At 39.5% G+C, this 18,731-nt stretch overlaps 1 protein-coding gene across 1 annotated transcript in view; it reads right to left on the bottom strand.

The window, feature by feature from the left end:
• kirrel1b (kirre like nephrin family adhesion molecule 1b) overlaps positions 1–10,893 on the bottom strand; it is a 166,797-nt gene extending 155,904 nt beyond the window's left edge. The window contains exon 1 of the mRNA XM_062987779.1: positions 10,612–10,893. Within this exon, the coding sequence (XP_062843849.1) occupies positions 10,612–10,663 (52 nt within the window). The 5' untranslated portion in view covers positions 10,664–10,893. The remainder of the gene's footprint in view (positions 1–10,611) is intronic.
• Between the last annotated feature and the right edge of the window lie 7,838 nt (positions 10,894–18,731).

The raw sequence follows: 18,731 nt of genomic DNA, 5'->3' as shown, positions 1-18,731 counted from the left end.
TTTAAACTTGTGTTACAGTTCGGGGTTCTGAGAAATTGTAAAATCAGCTTTTTATTTCAGTGTTTTTATATTTTATTTGTGTTATTTTTAGTGTACAAGTGTCAAAAACAACCCCATTATTTTACATAAGCCGAAAATATATGCAAGTCCATGGAACCATGGAACGCATTAACAGGCTTTTCATACATCCTCATGGAAAAAAATACCTTGAAACTCAATGCCTTTTAAACTCAATCCAGTTCCAGAACCAAATGACACTGAGCTTCAAGGTACCATTGTATTTCTTTATCTCTTTACTTTACATGCCATTTCACAATGTCGAGATTTACACAGCATCCAGTTGGGGTCAACCGTCTAAGCCCACTAGTATATATGCCTATATTTCACATTTTTTCAGTATTTGATGTCTGTGACACACTCAAAAATTTGGGACAGCTGCATGTTTACCACTGTGCTAGAACGCCTTTGGGAACTATCCTAATTTTTGCGAGTGAATTTTTTGTCCTTTCTAACTTGATCTGAAACTTCAGCTCCTCAATAGTCTATAATTGCTGTTGACTGGTTCTTCTATTCATGATGCCTCATAATGTAATAAACTGCATTTCCCAGCAGCCTCAGTCTCCTGTTCTGCTCCTGACTGAACGACCACAGCCCTCAGAATCACCTGAGTACTAACACATGGAGCCTGTTTCATGACTTTACCTGTTTCATGTCTCCTCTGTGCACTGCATTGCACCTACCACTCTGCTTGGGTCTGAGTCACACGTAAGTCACACACACAGCAACTTCAGACTCGACTCGTTTCAAATGACTCTGACTCGACTCATGACTCACAAAAAATGACTCGTAAACAACGTGTCCCTAGCGTCAGCATGTGTTAACATTAGTTACATGTGACAATTACATATATATATCTAATTATATTATAAATATTCTGCTCTCTAATAACGCTCTGACCGTCTTAACCCGCAACGCACGCAATGAGTAAATGTAAACATTTATATTATGTTTCCCCTTAACCTAGCCCACAACATTTCCCCCTTCCACATTGAAAGTGCTAAAGTGGCTTTCATCTTCCCCCGTCTGTTTGGTAAAGCATGTGAGTGGGTGACTGCCATGTGGGAAAAATAGGGAGAGGAGACTATGTCATATAAGCAGTTCTTAACTCTTTATTATGCATACATTTTCAGTAGGTGACAGATCTGGATGCAGGCAGGCCAGTAAAGCACATTCATGTCTATGAAACCACATTGTTGTACAGAGGACTGACACTGTCTTGCTAAAATAACCATATACTGGGAAAAGATGGTAGCAAATGCCTGTCTAAAATCCTAATATACGCCTCCGCATCTATGGTACCTTCACACATATACAAGTTACTAGTTATATCCAGCCACCAGCGCCCAGTGGGCAGCATCCTGTGACCACTGATGAAGGTCTAGAAGATGACCAACTCAAACAACAGCAATAGAGGAGCGATCGTCTCTGACTTTACATCTACAAGGTGGACCAACCAGGTAGGAGTGTCTTATAGAGTGGACTGTGAGTGGACATGATATTTAAAAACTCCAGCAGTGCTGCTGTGTCTGATCCACTCATACCAGCACAACACACACTAACACACCACCACCATGTCAGTGTCACTGCAGTGCTAAGAATCATCCACCACCTAAATAATACCTGCTCCGTGGTGTTCCAGTGGGGGTCCTGACCATTGAAGAACAGGGTGAAAGCTGGCTAAAAAGTTATGTAGAACTACAAAGTGCTCCTATATGGTAAGTGGAGCTGATAAAATGGACAGTGAGTGTAGAAACAAGGAGGTGGTTTTAATGTTATGGCTGATCAGTGTATACTTTTTTTATAACACAGTGTAAATAAAATAATTAAACAATATATGTAGCTTTACAACATTAGTATAATATAAATAAGCATAATGGTATACCACAATCAGATGTTAAATGTTAATAAAAAACACCTTACTAGTCATTTCTAGTATTTGACTTGTTGGTTAAGGAACAATGGCCAGACATTAGTCAGCCACACAAAACATACAGAGTGATACAGTGAGTCATAATATTGCTAGCTTTTGCCAAGTAAAAAAAATCTGCAACGCTTCTAAACAAAGATTCATATAGGACCTAAATGAGTCAGCATACATGCGGTATTCTTACTAGACTAACACAACACTTAACATAAATAAATTAGCATGAGATTTACAACACTTCCCTCAGTCAATCCTTTCGTAGTAGGACAGAGTTGTGCTGTTTTAATAATTCAAAAATAAAATGACTGGAGACTGGAGAAAATAACCATGAGAGATGATTGTGCTTCCAACCAAAAACAAATAAATACATAACATAATGAATTAAATAATAAATCAATTTAAATAATCTATTATAAAAAAAAATAACACGCTCATTAATTAAGAATAAAGACATAAAAATGGTAGCTTAGTGGTTAACATACTGGACAAGTTATAAAAAGGTTCTAGATCTAAACCCTATCACTTTTAATTTACCCCTGTTGGGACCTTAAGAAAAGACAATAATGCTAAATTGCTTAAACAGTATCAATCACGAACGTAAGTAGCTTTGTTAGATAGGTCACGCCTCTCTACTGAATAACAAGGTGAAAGAATAAGAGATGCAAGAATAAAAAATGTTTAACCATTCATTTAAAAATGAATAATAAAAAGGAGACAATGGCAAATACATAAGGTGGCCAAAATAATGGAAACAAATAAAATGAGTAACAAATAAAAAACACAAAAACATCCACAGCCCACAATAAAGGAAGTGGATAGAACAGAGATAGCACAGAACTGAGAACTGGTTGGAGAGTTTCTTACATTTATTTTGACTTTTATTTCATTACAGACAGGATTAACCCGAGATATTTCATGTTTTATCTGCTCAACTTCATTTCATTTATTAATAAACATCCATTCCTGCATTTCAGGTTTGCAACACATTCCAAAAAAAGTTGGGACGGTACAGCATTTACAACTTTGTAATGTTGCTATTCCTTTTCACCACACTTAAAAGACGTTTTAGCACCGAGAATACCAAGTGATTTAGTGTTGCAGCTTTTATTTTGTCCCATTATTCCTGCAAACACGTCTTAAGATGTGCAACAGTACGGGGTCGCCGTTGTCACATTTTTCCTTTCAAAATTCTATATTGGGGACATATCAGGACTGCAGCCATGCCTTTGTAATGTGTGTAGCATGTGGTTTTGCATTGTCTTGTTGAAAGATGCATGGACGTCCCTGGAAAAGATGACGTCTTGAAGGCAGCATATGTTGCTCTAAGATCTCAATGTACTTTTCTGCATTAATGCTGCCATCACAGAAGTGTAAATGACCTTTGACAAGGGCACAGCCCCATACCATGACAGACCCTGGCTTTTGGACTTGTTGCTGATAACAGTCTGGATGGTCCTTTTCGTCTTTGGTCCGGAGCACACGGCGTCCATTTTTTCCAGAAAAAGACCTGGAATGCTGATTCATCTGACCACAAATTATGTTTCCACTGTGTGATGGTCCATCCTAGATGCCTCTGAGCCCCAAAAAGTCGAAGCCGCTTCTGGACATGGTTAACATAAGGCTTCTTTTTTGCACAGTAAAGTTTTAAGTGGCATTTGTGCATGTAACTCTGTATTGTAGTGCTTGACAAAGGTTTGCTAAAGTAATCCCTCACCCATGTGGTTATATCAGCTGTTGTTGAGTGACGGTTCTTGATGCAATGCATTTTCTCACACATTTGTTGACAAACTGGTGATCCTCTGATCATCTTTGATCATCAAAGACTCAGCCTCTCCTGGATGCTGCTTTGTACCAAACCATGATTACAATCACCTGTTGACATCACCTGCTTGGAATCACATCATTATTTAGTTTTTTCACCTCATTACTAGCCCTAAATTGCTCCCGTACCAACTTTTTTTGAAATGTGTTACAGGCCTGAAATGCAAGAATGAAGGTTTATTAATAAATTAAATGACGTTGAGTAGATACAACATAAAATATCTCAGGTTTAAACTGTCTGCAATCAAATAAAAGTCAAAGTAAATGTAAGAAACACTGTGTTTTTATTTTATTTGCATTTTCCATACTGTCCCAACTTTTTCTGATTTGGGGTTGTAGATCGCTTATAATTAATACAAGTATTCAAAACAATATTGTAATTTTTATTTATTATCTTTACTGTGCAACTTTCTGTTGAATGAAGCAGAAGAACACTCGAGGTTGTGTGTTCTCACCAATATCATCCTGGCCGTAATTATCTACTGAGACAGAGTCACAGCCTTAATATTCTATTGCTTAAATAACAAGCTTCAGCACATTATCACACTAAATGTATTACAAATCTGATTCCTCACTAACTCACATAAAAGTAAGGGAATTTAATTATCAGAAGACCTTGATCACCTGATTATTGCCAGAAGCTTTTGTCCTACTTGTGTTCGATTATTCACTGCATATAAACACACTCGAGGTGGAAAATGTGAACTTGTCCTTTGTTTCCTGCATCTTCATTAAATGTCCTCTGATATCATGACTTCCGATTGTGCAATAAAGCATCAAGCTGCTTGAAAATCATGACGCTCCTGGCCTTCGTTCAAGCGCTGCAGACTTGCTGTGTGTTGGCTTGTGAAATTTCTATGAATGAACATCCTGAATTATTTACGCTTTATCAGCCAGCTGGACTTAAATGGACAATAAATGTTAATTGATTACTGTAGGTGTTGATTAATCACCTGGGATTTTACGTGACCGAGCAAAAAGAACAAGCAAGACAGTTCGAGACAGGCGGTTTCTCGGATTGCGCCATCCAGACACACTAAAGCGCATGATCAGGTTGCTTTTAATTGTTCAATATGTGTCCTTTTTTTATTTGGTTTATGCATTTTCTCCCCTTTTTCTCCACACTTTAGCGTGTACAATTGCCCGATTGCGTCATGGTTCCTCTCCACTAATGCCAACCCCTGCTCTGATTGAGGAGAACAAAGATAACCCACGCCCCCTCCGACACGTGGGCAGCAGCCATATGCATCTTCTCACCTACACTTGACGAGTGCATATGCGGATCAGCACTGTGTATGGAGAGATACACCCTGATCAGCGCACTCTTTCCTCGTCTCTGTGCAGGCGCCATCAATCAGCCAGGAGAGGTCATAGTTGCATCAGTCATGAGAGAGTCCCTATCCGGCTAAATACCCACCCCTATATGAAAAACAGGCCAATCGTTGTTCATGTGGCTGCTCATCCCAGCCGGTAGGCAAAGCCGAGACTCGATACCAGAGTGTGTTTTACCGCTGAGCCACATGAGCGGCAATAAGTGTCCTTTTTTACATCAAACTAAACTATTAAAGGTATTTTTAAAAGAATTATGAATTATTTTGTTTAGGATTAAATGTGAAAAGGTGGAGCAGAAGCCTATCACGTTATCCCGCTACTGCTGAGAGGTTTGAATCTCATCCAGGTCTGGGTTTAAAACCCTGCGATAAATTGGCGCCCTGTCCAGGAAATTCCTGCCTTGTGCTCAGTGTTTCTCATTTAAAGCGGTTGATAAAAATAAAATAAATTAATGTAAAGGTGGAGTTAAAATTGAGAAAAAGAACATTTGCATACACTTTTGGCTATGTACTCATGGAAAATTCAATAAAGATAACATATTTGCTGAAAAAATCATTTATTGATAACCCCAACTGACACTTTAGTACTTGGTTTTAACTGTAGTCATAGAATGATTATTAATAATTTTAATATAAAATACAGTGGTACCTTGTAAGTTGACGTCCCCTAAATCTTTGAAACTCGACGCCCTTGGTCGAGAAATTTGTACCCTTAAACTCGATGTTTACCTTAAACTCGACGTGTTCAGGTTTTTTTTTTTTTTACTTTTAAACTTGTGTTACTACGGAGCCCCTTAGGGGTCACTAAGGAAAAAAAATATATGAACAGCAAAATCCGTACCCTCAGTTTAGTAATCCGTACCCTCAGTTTAGTAAACCGTACGCACGGTTTAGTAATCCGTACCCTCAGTTTAGTAATCCGTACCCTCAGTTTAGTAAACCGTACGCACGGTTTAGTAATCCGTACCCTCAGTTTAGTAATCCGTACCCTCGGTTTAGTAATCCGTACCCTCGGTTTAGTAATCCGTACCCTCAGTTTAGTAATCCGTACCCTCGGTTTAGTAATCCGTACCCTCAGTTTAGTAAACCGTACGCACGGTTTAGTAATCCGTACCCTCAGTTTAGTAATCCGTACCCTCGGTTTAGTAATCCGTACCCTCGGTTTAGTAAACCGTACGCACGGTTTAGTAATCCGTACCCTCAGTTTAGTAAACCGTACGCACGGTTTAGTAATCCGTACCCTCAGTTTAGTAAACCGTACGCACGGTTTAGTAATCCGTACCCTCAGTTTAGTAATCCGTACCCTCGGTTTAGTAATCCGTACCCTCGGTTTAGTAAACCGTACCCTCAGTTTAGTAATCCGTACCCTCGGTTTAGTAAACCGTACGCACGGATTGTCTGCGCTACAAGTTTTACTGTGCGCCCACACCCCGTTTTACGGTAATACAGTTGCGAAGCATTGAAGAGAATAAAGCATCTTTTTACAGCTGGGGTGATGGGATAGCAAACTTATTAAAAAGTCAAATCAAAATCTTATCAAATGCCACCCCACAATCATAAATAACACGAGTACTTAGCTTGTGATTTGAGAGTGTTTTACCTTAGGAATTTTGAATAATAGGATTGCAAACCAACGTAAAGTGAAATGTACAGTATAAATGTCTGAGACTCATAAAGTCAGTAGGAGTATTCTTTAAGAGTCTGATGGGGTGATTTGATAATAATTTGATTTGCATTTTACTTTACGTTGGTTTGCAATCCTATTATTCTAAATTCCTAGGGTAAAATAGTCTCAAAATCACAAGATGAGTACTAGTGTTATTTATTGATTTATTTATTTATTGTTTATTTATTGTTATTGATCTGACTTTTTAATAAGTTTGCTATCCCATCACCCCAGATTACTACAGTAAAGATGTCTGAAATGTATTCCATTAATAAAAGAGTTAATGCTCTTTAAGAAAAAAGTGGAGTGCTTTGATAATAATTTGATTTGCTTATTTTAGACCTTTCAAATTGGTCTGTAACAATTCCACTTGTGACAATGTATTTATAGAACACAGGAACACTAAACCTCTCTTAATTATTACTGCTCATAAGTTCTCTCCACTAATAACATTCCTCACTTGTTTTTTATTACAGTAAGTCACGTTAAGCTTTGTGCACCGCCACACTCCATAGGAAATAACGGCACAGCCAGCACAAAAGCTATTTTATGTGAATGTGCCTTTACTAGACGGAATACGGTATTCCAAGATTAAGTAGCATAAGGAAACAATAAAGAAGTAAAGGTTAAGTGCAGGTTTTATTGTATTTTTAACTGTTTTTAATTGCAATTCAGTGTTTTTTACATTATCCTTGAGTTATTTTAAGTGTATAAGTGTCAAAAACAACCCCATTATTTAACATTAGCCTAAAATATATGCAGTTTCACGTGACCATGGAACGCATTAACAGGTTTCTCAAAAAATACCTTGCAATGCCTTTTAAACTCCCAGAACCAACTGACATAGAGTTTCAAGGTACCACTGTATATATTTTATCCAGTTTCTTCTCACTGACTACCACACAAAAGCCACTAATTCGGAAAAGAAAGGCTAGCGTGCATTTCTTTTAAGACATGTATAGCCAGACACCAGCTCTGTATTAGCTGTGGCTAATTTGTTGTCACTGGGCAGATCAATGCACACTAATTGTTCTCATCTGTACACATGAGGTTAGCTAGCGTCGCAGGATTAATAAAGAAGACAAAAATGCCATCCCTATAAGACAGAGAGCAAGACCAGAGCAGGGAGCAGGGTCAGCTCCCATCGTTTAGCCATGGATAGGTTATTGGAACAGTACAGTTACTGGAAAACCCCGGCCTGACAATGCAAACAGTGCTTCTGATTTAAAGGATTACACCTGAGAATTGAATGTTCGGTGTTCATTCCAATATCACCAATAAAAGTTATTTGAGCACATTTTTCCATGAATGTGTTAAGGTACGTCAAGACCGGCAGCAAAGCAATGCAAGGAAACAATCGGCTTTATTCATAAAGGCAGTGGTAGCCTAGTGGGTAGCGCTTTGGGCTATCAATTAAGAGGTTAATAGTTCGAATCCCGGTTTTGCCATGCTGCCACTGTTGGGTCCGTGAGCATGGACCTTAACTCTGTCTGCTCCAGGGGCGCCATACAATATTTTTTAATTAGAGCTGGCAATTTCCGGCAACAGAAGGCGGAGTGAACGTTAGTAACAGAAAGTGGGCGGAGTCTGCAACACAAAATACACAACACAAAGTTTACTCACTCACTCACTTTCTTAACCACTTATCCAATCAGGGTCGCGGGGGAAGGGGGTGATGGAGCCTATCCCAGCTTTTCAATGGGCGCAAGGAACACAGTAACAGGGCGCCAGTCCATCGCAGGGCACACACACACCCATTTACCTATAGGGCATGTTTTTTGACTGTAGGAGGAAACTGAAGCTCCCGGAGAAAACCCACGCAGACATGGGGAGAACATGCAAACCCCACACAGAAAGGACCCGGACCGCCCCGCTTGGGGATCGAACCCAGGTCCTTTCTTGCTGTGAGGCAACAGTGCTACCCACCGAGCAAAGTTTAACTTTATGCAAATTAGAACCAAAGCGATGTGGCGATAACCATTAGGATCTAAACATTGAGTAAAGCGGTATGTGCAAAATCCTTTATGCAGCTACATTTAAGCTACATTTTTTGAGGCTGGTCTTCAGTCACTGTTTATGGTGCTCTGGTTTCTTTCCACCTTCCAAAACCATACAGTTGGATGAATTGCCTGCTTTAAATTGACCCTTGGTGTGAGTGAGTGAGTGAGTCTATGTTGGCTTGAGGTGGACGGGTACCTTAAGGGCATAATCCTGCTTTGCTTCTAGAGTTTCCAGCTGGTATAAATGAATGAATGTATGTAATTAATTGTGGAGTTTCTTAATAAAAGGTTTATCGAGCTTGGTAATGTAATGCATGGCATTAAAATTAAGACATGTCTTTCCTTCTCTCTTTCGGCTGCTTCCCTATTTAGGGGTCACCACAGCAGATTATTCTGGCCACAGTTTTTACGCTGGAAGCCCTCCCTGATGCAACCCTGGTGCTAAGAGCACACTGACAAGTGCACCTCACGATGACTAAGCTGTTCGGTCATCCCCCTCACCCTCAGACACAGCCAATTATGTCTGTGTAGATGGCTGGTGGACAGCACTTCTGATAATCAAACCCCAAATATTTTACTGTTGCGCCAACAAGTGGCACACATACCTAAGAATTTTTTTTTAATTATGTGAATGAATTCAAATGCCCTAATTACTTTATGTTACTAACTGTTTACTTCCAATCTGATTCCAAAATCAACACTTTTAGAAGCTACTGATGCTAACAATAATCTGATACAGACATGGTTTACTCTGTGGCTGCATGGTATGTAAAATTTTGAAGATATGATGTTAAACTAAACATTGCTTTAATAATTTTTACTCACCACTTTATTGTGATAGGTCCGGTGCCACTCAGAAACACTAGTCACAAGGCATGAACACACCCTCAGGTGCGAAATCAGATCCACCTTCTGCATGTCTTTTAGAGGTGTAAGGACACCAGGCGATTAAACACAGCTTCTACAGACCCAGATTGCTTTGCAGCAACGTCTCTATAAGGCGCCCCATTGTGCTGCGTCTTTGTAAACATATTGTAGAAATATTCTGCCCTTTTGCAGTTAGTAGAAGGGCATGTGGTAAACTGGGTGCACATCAGGTAGACCGCCCAGCAACAGGTCCTAGGGACCTGGGTTCAGTCCATACCTTACTGTAAGCAGATTTACATGTTCTTATTATGACCGTGTAGGTTATCTCCAGGTACTCCAGTTCAATCCCACCTTCCAAAAACATGCAGAGATGGGACTGGATGCACCAGATTGACCCAAGATGTGTTAGTGATAGACTGTGTGATGCCTGAGATGGATTGGCACCCAGTGTTGGATGTATTCGTTCCTTGTGCCAGTGTTTCCAGGTAGTGAATGAAATTAAATTAAATTAAATGAATGAAAGACATTAGGCTTTCATTTGCAGATAGCTAGGGTATTTTAAGGTATGCCATGCCTGTACAATGGCAAAAATTAAAAACTGCCTACTAACCCAGCTCTAGCCTGTGATCTGACACATTCTCACGTTTTATCCGAGCTAATAATGATGAATAGTCTATCAATCAATGCATAAACCGGCGACTGACAGACTACAGTTGTCTTAACACCATCCACACAGGCGTCCGTAGAGTAATCTCATAAACTACCAGCAGATTAAACACACAGAGAGAGAGAAAGACTAAATGTCAGTGCTACATGACAACAGATGACAGCGACCAACTTTGAGCCGCATGCTACACCAGGTATCTCGATGCCAGCACGTATTTCGAAAATGGCATGCGATGGCATGAGGTGCATGGCACGCATCTGCATGCACGACTTTACCTTTGCTCACGTGAACACCGATGGCCAAAGTTAAGATGCAACGCCACGCCATGGCTCAGGCGCGCCGGGGGAAAATCCGTCCGTTCCTTTTCCTCCGCACCTCTGCTGCACGAAACCATCAAATCAAGTCCGTCTACGATCTGTCATCGTGTAAACTACTGACAGTACTGACGGTGTCCCTGCACATGTCCCTCCCAGTCAAGATGCTGCTGCTATGCGCGCCGCCCGTTCCCATTTTCTGTGTGCGCGCGCGTGTACCGCTCTCTGGATCTGGTCTGTCGCTCTCCGTCTGCTTCCTCATTAACAAGAGCAGCGCTCGCAGCATCCCAACCTCTCTTCTCTCTCTCTCTCTCTCTCTCTCTCTCTCTCCTCTCTCACGCTGTGTAAATTGCAAATCGGTGTGCAACCAGGTCCTCGAAAAATAGCGCAGTGTAGTGGCTAGTGGCTAGTCTCGGTACTGCATCTTTAAAATCGACCTACCTCTAATTCGGAGGGAAACAGCGCCTCGCAGAGTCGAGCGGCAAGATGTGGTACTGCATCTCAATTAAATTCAGAGAGCGTCTCGTCCTCTGGTTATGGTCAATGTCACAGCAGTAAGAGTATGAGCGATAGGACAGATAGGTAAAAGATTCTTAAAGATGAAGTAGCCTATTACACGCTGCCCATCCTATAGCCTGCTCTCCCAAACCCTTCATCGAGGATGAACAGTGGCCTAGCTGCAGCTCTACATCTGTACTGTTCTGCAAATCATCAGACTCAAACCTGAAACATTATGTACACTTTATGCTGTTATGCTTTGAATCTATCTATCTATCTATCTATCTATCTATCTATCTATCTATCTATCTATCTATCTATCTATCTATCTATCTATCTATCTATCTATCTATCTATCTATCTATCTATCTATCTATCTATCTATCTATCTATCTATCTATCTAATCTATACAGATCAGCCATAACATTAAAACAACCTCCTTGTTTCTACACACATTGTCCATTTAATCAGCTCCACGTACCATATAGGGTTTAGTAGAACTTTGTAGTTCTACAATTACTGATTGTAGTCCATCTGTTTCTCTGCATGCTTTGTTATCCCCCTTTCACACTGTTCTTCAATGGTCAGGACCCCCACAGGACCACCACAGGGCAGGTATAATATGGATGGTGGATCATTCTAAGCACTGCAGTGACAATGTAGTGTGTTAGTGTGTGTTGTGCTGGTATCAGTGGGTCAAACACAGCAGTGTTGTTGGAGTTTTTAAATACCGTGTCCATTCACTGTCCACTCTATTAGACACTTCTACCTAGTTGGTCCACCTTGTAGATGTAAAGTCAGAGACGATCGCTCATCTGGTCATCTTCTAGACCTTCATCAGGACACTGCCCATGGGGTGCTGTTGGCTGGATGTTTTTGGTTGATGGATTATTCTTAGTCCAGCAGGGACAGTGAGGTGTTTAAAAACTCCATCAGCATTACTGTGTCTTATCCACTCATACCAGCGCAACACACTAACACACCACCACCATGTCATTGTCACTGCAGTGCTGAGAATCATCTACCACCCAAATAATACCTACTCTGTAGTGGTCCTGGGAGAGTCCTGACCATTGAAGAACAGCATGAAAGGGGGCAAACAAAGCATGCAGAGAAACAGGTGGACTACAGTCAGTAATTTTAGAACTACAAAGTGCTTCTATTCATAGAGCTATTTATAGAGCTGATAAAATGGACAGTGTGTGTAGAAACAAGGAGGTGGTTTTAATGTTATGGCTGATCAATATATATATATATACTAGTGCCCCTAAAGCGGAGAGGGTTAAGGGCCTTGCTTAAGGGCCAAACAAAGGCTGAACAGAAGCTAACCATAAGATAATATTCATAATGGCATGTGCACAAAGAAATTTTAAATAAACATAGGTACACCTACTTGTTTCATACATGTATTGATTCTTTTTATAAACTACACCTGCAATACAGATTTATTTTGTGTGTATGCAATTACCAACAATTACCACTTTGAACACTTTATTACCACCAGTAACCCATTAATCAGTCAGGAGCAACAGCTACAGAACCCCCAAATGTTATGTGGGTGGTGGACTATTCTCAGCACTGCAATAACACTAACTTTATAAGTGGGGTACAGGGAGGTGACAAAGTGTACAGAGCAATGGATGGGCTACAGTATAGTTCTACACCCTCAATGGATGGGCTACAGTATAGTTCTACACCCTCATTGTTTATCTTTTAGCTTATAAAAACAGTAATTAATGTATGTATGAGTTAGATTTGTGATGAGTGTGTTTGTGCTTTGAGAGTTCGTAGGTGGCACCAAACTCATCATGACCTTAGAAAGGATGCAGTCGTTCTAATTAAATAAATTAATAATAACCAAATCTATAATGAAAATAATTTACAGCCATAATCTTCCAGTTATAGGCTTTTGTTATCTGATAAATAAAGACCCAAATAGAAGACAGGATGTTCTGGAGAAACACTATCCATATGGTCAAGGGGAGTTGGAATCAACTTTAGGGCACTAAATAAAAGTTTACCGTAAGAGTAGGAGGAGTTCTATGAAGATGAGGCTGTGAGGGCATTCTCCACCAAACACTGAGAGCAAATACACAGTGGTAACTGTAACCAATTCAAGTAGCAACAACTTCATTCAAAAAAAGTTGGGACAGTAAAGCATTTACCACTTTGTAATGTTGCCATTCCTTTTCACCACACTTAAAAGATGTTTTGGCACCAAGTGATTTAGTGTTTCAGGTTTTATTTTGTCCCATTCTACCTGCAAACACGTCTTAAGATGTGCAACAGTACGGGGTCGTCGTTGTCACGTTTTCTGTTTCAAAATTCTCCACACATTCTCTATTGAGGACAGGTCAGGACTGCAGGCAGGCCAGTCCAGTTTCCGTACCCTCTTCTTCTGCAGCCATGCCTTTGTAATGTGTGCAGCATGTGGTTTTGCATTGTCTTGTTGAAAAATGCTTGGACGTCCCTGGAAAAGATGACATCTTGAAGGAAATATATGTTGCTCTAAGATCTCAATGTACTTTTCTGCATTAATGCTGCCATCACAGAAGTGTAAATGACCTTTGCCAAGGGCACTGACACAGCTCCATACTATAACAGACCCTGGCCTTTGGACTTTTGTCTTTGGTCCGGAGCACACAATGTCTATTTTTTCCAAAAAAGGAACGCTAATTTATCTGTGGCATTTATAAGTGGCATTTGTGCATGTAACTCCGTATTGTAGTGCTTGACAAAGTACTACAATAACAAAGTAATCCCTTGCCCATGTGGTTATATCTGCTATTGTTCAGCTTAAGCTTGCGCCCATGGCCTTTACACACTGAAATTCCTCACGATTCCTTGAATTGTTTAATGATATTATGCACTGTAGAGGGAGAAATATGCAAATCCCTCTCAATCTTTCTTTGAGGTACATTGTTTTTAAACATTTCAATCATTTTGTTGCACACTTGTTGACAAACTGGAGATCCTCTGATCATCTTTGCTCATCAAAGACTCAGCCTCTCCTCGATGCTGCTTTTGTACCAAACCATGATTACAATCACCTGTTGACATCACATGTGTGGAATTATATCAATATTTAGTTTTTTATTTATTTATGTTACAGGCTTGAAATGCAGGAATGAAGGTTTTTTAACAAATGAAATGAAGTTGAGCAGACAAAACACAAACTATCTCAGGTTCATCCTGTCAGCAATCAAATAAAAGTAAATGTAAGGAACACTGCATTTTTATTGGAATTGCATTTTCCATTCTGTCCCAACTTTTTCTGTTTTGGGGTTGTATAACGTAGGGTTCCAACCAGTGGAAAACGGTCATGAATTGACCCTGTAGAGCCTGTGAATGGCTGAGAGGGGGATAATAATTATTTTCCTTGTTATGTACTATTGACTTGTTCGAGGTGTTTGCTACCTTTTGCCCACTGTGACCATGAATAGGATAAAGTGGTGGTAAAACAGACAATGAATAAATGAATGAATGATAGTAATTATTATAATGATTATTATAATATATAACATAAATATCTATATATACATTTTATATACAGTATAATGATAACATTAATTATTATATTGATTTTTAATAGTTATTTAATGTCCGTATTGAAGGATAATATGTGTATTCTTTATTTTGTTGGGATTTTATTCGTTCAGCCACTTAACAGATGGAGAGACGGAGAGAATGAAAGGAAAAAGATGACATCATGGTCTACAGTACTAACAAAGAAGTGCACACAGACTCCATGACAGATGGATATTTATTCAAAAGGAAGACTTGTCATTCCAAAACAGCACTTACATAGATGGTCAAATTAACAATGCTTGTGGGAGAAAAAAAACAACACATTGTGTTTTCTTCATCTGCTAGAGATGATTATGTACTGGACATTTTACATAGGAAAACACACACTCTCCCACACTTCCTTTAATGTCTGTGTGTGTGTGTTACTGTGAGCGAGCGCACACTTTACCACTGTCGTAAAGACTGTTCAAGTTAACACTATTTACATGAAATTATACAAAATGTCTGATTTTTTAAACAATAGTCACATAAGCTATACTCTTCTACACTCTCAAGTCTAACACCTAGTCATACAAAAAAATAAACAAAACATTTTACACCAACAAAAGTATGCACAGCTACAAAAAGAAAGGGGGGGGGGGGGGGGGGTACCAGTAGTGAACTGTTGCAGTGATCCATCAGAAATGTAAGGTGCATCACAAATTTTGCTACCTGTAACATAGTGTATGTGTATGTGTGTGCGTGTGTGTGTGTATATGTGTGTGAGAGAGAGAGATTGAGAGAGAATGCACCATCTGGTGGTTCGTGGTTGTAACTGCAAACAGCAGGTCTAAGCTAAAAACACGACTCTTAGAGCAGAGGTTCTCAACATTTTCAGCATCTGGACCATAATAATGGTGCATGGATACTTACAGATGGGTCAGACATAAAAGCAATAGCCTGTTTATAGGAACGGAGAAATGTAAGTGCAGATGCCTCCAACAGATGTACAATTAAGCAGTAAACACCATCTGTTCTGTGGAATGTATAACAATGCCCGTTTTAAATCGAAATAGCAGGACAAAAAGATTTAAATGCTGCCAGATTCATAGTCACTGGTCTAAAGTAAAGTGACGTGTAAAAAGCGTTATGGTCAGACTAGTCACCCATGAAAATATTTCAGCAAAAGGGTCGAGACGTAATGTATGATTACTCTGTAAGGGGCATTTTACATGTATGTTTTTTGTCACTCTAATAATGTATTCAATCTGTCTGTACAGTATAAATTATTTAAGCTATGCTGTTATGTGGAGTGTGGAATGCAATTAAAAACAAAAATAAGAAATATATCAGGCCAATTTAAGTCTACGAACATCGTAAAACATAATAACACACCTAAAATAGGTGAGGCAACAATACTTGGCTAATTAAGGAGCATTCAGAATTTTTTATAAGCAAGAATAGTGCTAGGCTTGCCACAAAATTTATCAGTAAATAATCAAACAGTTTGAAAACAATGTTTCTTAACAAGCAATTGCATAGATTTTAGGTATAATACCCTCTACAGTGCATAATATGATCAAAAGATTTAGGAAATCTGTTTAACAGGGCAATGCCTAAAACCACTATTAAATGATATATAACTTTAATCCCTTAGACAACACTGCTGGGCCTGCTTTTGTTATGGGTTTAGGAATACGGTAGCAAACCGTTGTTGTTAAACACTGCTCATTGCTAAATCTACAAATGCAAGAAAACACAAATGCAGACACTATGCACAGCAGATCCCAACAGAAATTAGCAGACATCTTTGGGTTTGAGCTTGTTTACTATTTATAGAAATAGAATTGATGGACATCTTGCTGTTTTCTAGTGTTATAAGCCAGGGTCTGTTATGATATAAGGGTGTTTTAGAGCTCATGGTATGGGTACGTCATCATTAACAGTGAAAAATACAGATTTCGGTGCAACATGTGTCTTTTGGATGATGTCTAATTTAAAGATGTTCATGATGATTTTACAATAACAAGGCCAAGCCACATTTAGCACATTTTGTCTGGATGCTAGACTGGCTTGCCTGCAGTCCAGCCTTGTCTTATACTTGAATAATTGCAAACAATGCTTTTGAAACTAGGTTACTTGAATGCTTTATTTCCTAAATCATTATAAATGTTATTAATTAATGTAACATAGTAGTAAACATGCTCCTGTTCCATTTTTTTAATGTGATACCTGTATTAGATTTAGAATAAGTGTGTATTTACAAGAAACAAAGTTACAAACACCAAATACTGTGTTTTAAAACAGTGTTTTAAAAGTTTTTTATTTTAACACTGGTTAAATCACTGCTTACGCCTTTTAAATCAGCATTTTACATACTGTCCTAACTTTTTTTTTAAACTGAGGTATCTTAAAGAAGATTGGAATGTTGTATCCCTCCAACACAGTTCCAGACCTGTTCTGCAGCTCGTGTTTTTTTCTACTTTTATATACACCGATCAGGCATAACATTATGACCACCTTCCTAATTGTGTTGGTCCCCCTTTTGCTGCCAAACAGCCCTGATTCGTCGAGGCATGGACTCCACTAGACCCCCGAAGGTGTGCTGTGGTATCTGGCACCAAGATGTTAGCAGCAGATCTTTTAACTCATGAAAGGTGTGAGGTGGGGCCTCCATGGATCTGACTTGTTTGTCCATGAATGGGTGTACATGGTACGTGTCAAAGTAACATCCACATGGATGGCAGGACCCAAGGTTTCCACAGCAGAATATTGCCCAAAGCATCACCTTCCTTCTTCCCATTGTGCATCCTGGTGCCATGTGTTCCCCAGGTAAGCTAAAATGTAAAAGAAAATGTGATTCATCAGACCAGGCCACCTTCTTCCATTGCTCTGTGGTCCAGTTCCGATGCTCTGTCACCGGTTTACCACTGTTCCTTCCTTGGACCACTTTTGATAGATACTGACCACTACAGACTGGGAACACCCCACAAGAGCTGCAGTTTTGTAGATGCTCTGATCCAGTTGTCTAGCCATCACAATTTGGCCCTTGTCAAACTCGCTCAAATCCTTACGCTTGCCCATTTTTCCTGCTTCTAACACATCAACTTTGAGGATAAAATGTTTACTTACTGCTAAATATAACCCACCCACTAACAGGTGCCGTGATGAAGAGATAATCAGTGTTATTTACTTCACCTGTCAGTGGTCATAATGTTATGCCTGGTCAGTGTATGTATATATCCCATCAAATCATGTGTATAGCTTATATGTTTAAAAGAGCTGGTTGCTTGTTTCACCTTGTTCCAGAGGAAGCATGAGCCAGCCAACATCATTTTAGGTTGAGTTGGAGGGTGTAAACTAAACTTGTTGGCTCCAGCTAAACAGACAGATAAGTAAAACAAATAAATTTGAAAGTACATCTCTATCCACCTGCAGGTTGAGAACCACTGGTCTACAGCAGTGTTTTCCTAAGCAAGGCCTCATATCCACTAAATCCAGGTATTAGGCCCATAGACGGTTCAAGCTATTAACAAACGTCAGGTATTGTGGTGTGTTGGGCACTGAAACGAAGCACAAACATAAGACCACTGATAAAGAGCAGTACTTCCCAAACATGACCTTGAGTTTCCTTGGTTCATTTTTTGTTTAAGCTCTCAACGAACTCCAAGATTTTTAGTATTTTTGCTTGGTTCGAGTGCTTGGGACACTTGAAGGAAGCAGGTGATCAAGAGCAGTATTTAACAAATGGGCATTGGAAGCCCCCTAATAGACCTTTGGGACCCATTTCTTCACAGCCCGCAACCTCCTCTAGAAGTTTAGTGTTTAATAGTGTCTGAAATCAATAGAGAGCAAAACTACGGAGTTCCCGAGGACCAGTTTTGGGAATACTGATCTAACAATGGGTGTCAGATGCCAGTCCTGTAGACCCACAGCACTGCTGTAAAGATGTGGATGTTCAGAACTTGTTCATCTGGCACCTCTCCTGTAAAATATATAGACAATTCTGTTTGCCTGTCAAATACTACACAAATACCAGCCGTTTTGGCAAACACTGATTTGGTTAATAAATCAG

The sequence above is a fragment of the Trichomycterus rosablanca genome, chromosome 25 (genome assembly GCF_030014385.1).
Source record: "Trichomycterus rosablanca isolate fTriRos1 chromosome 25, fTriRos1.hap1, whole genome shotgun sequence".
NCBI classification, from domain to species: Eukaryota; Metazoa; Chordata; class Actinopteri; order Siluriformes; family Trichomycteridae; genus Trichomycterus; species Trichomycterus rosablanca.
This window is presented reverse-complemented; position numbering and strand designations above follow the sequence as displayed.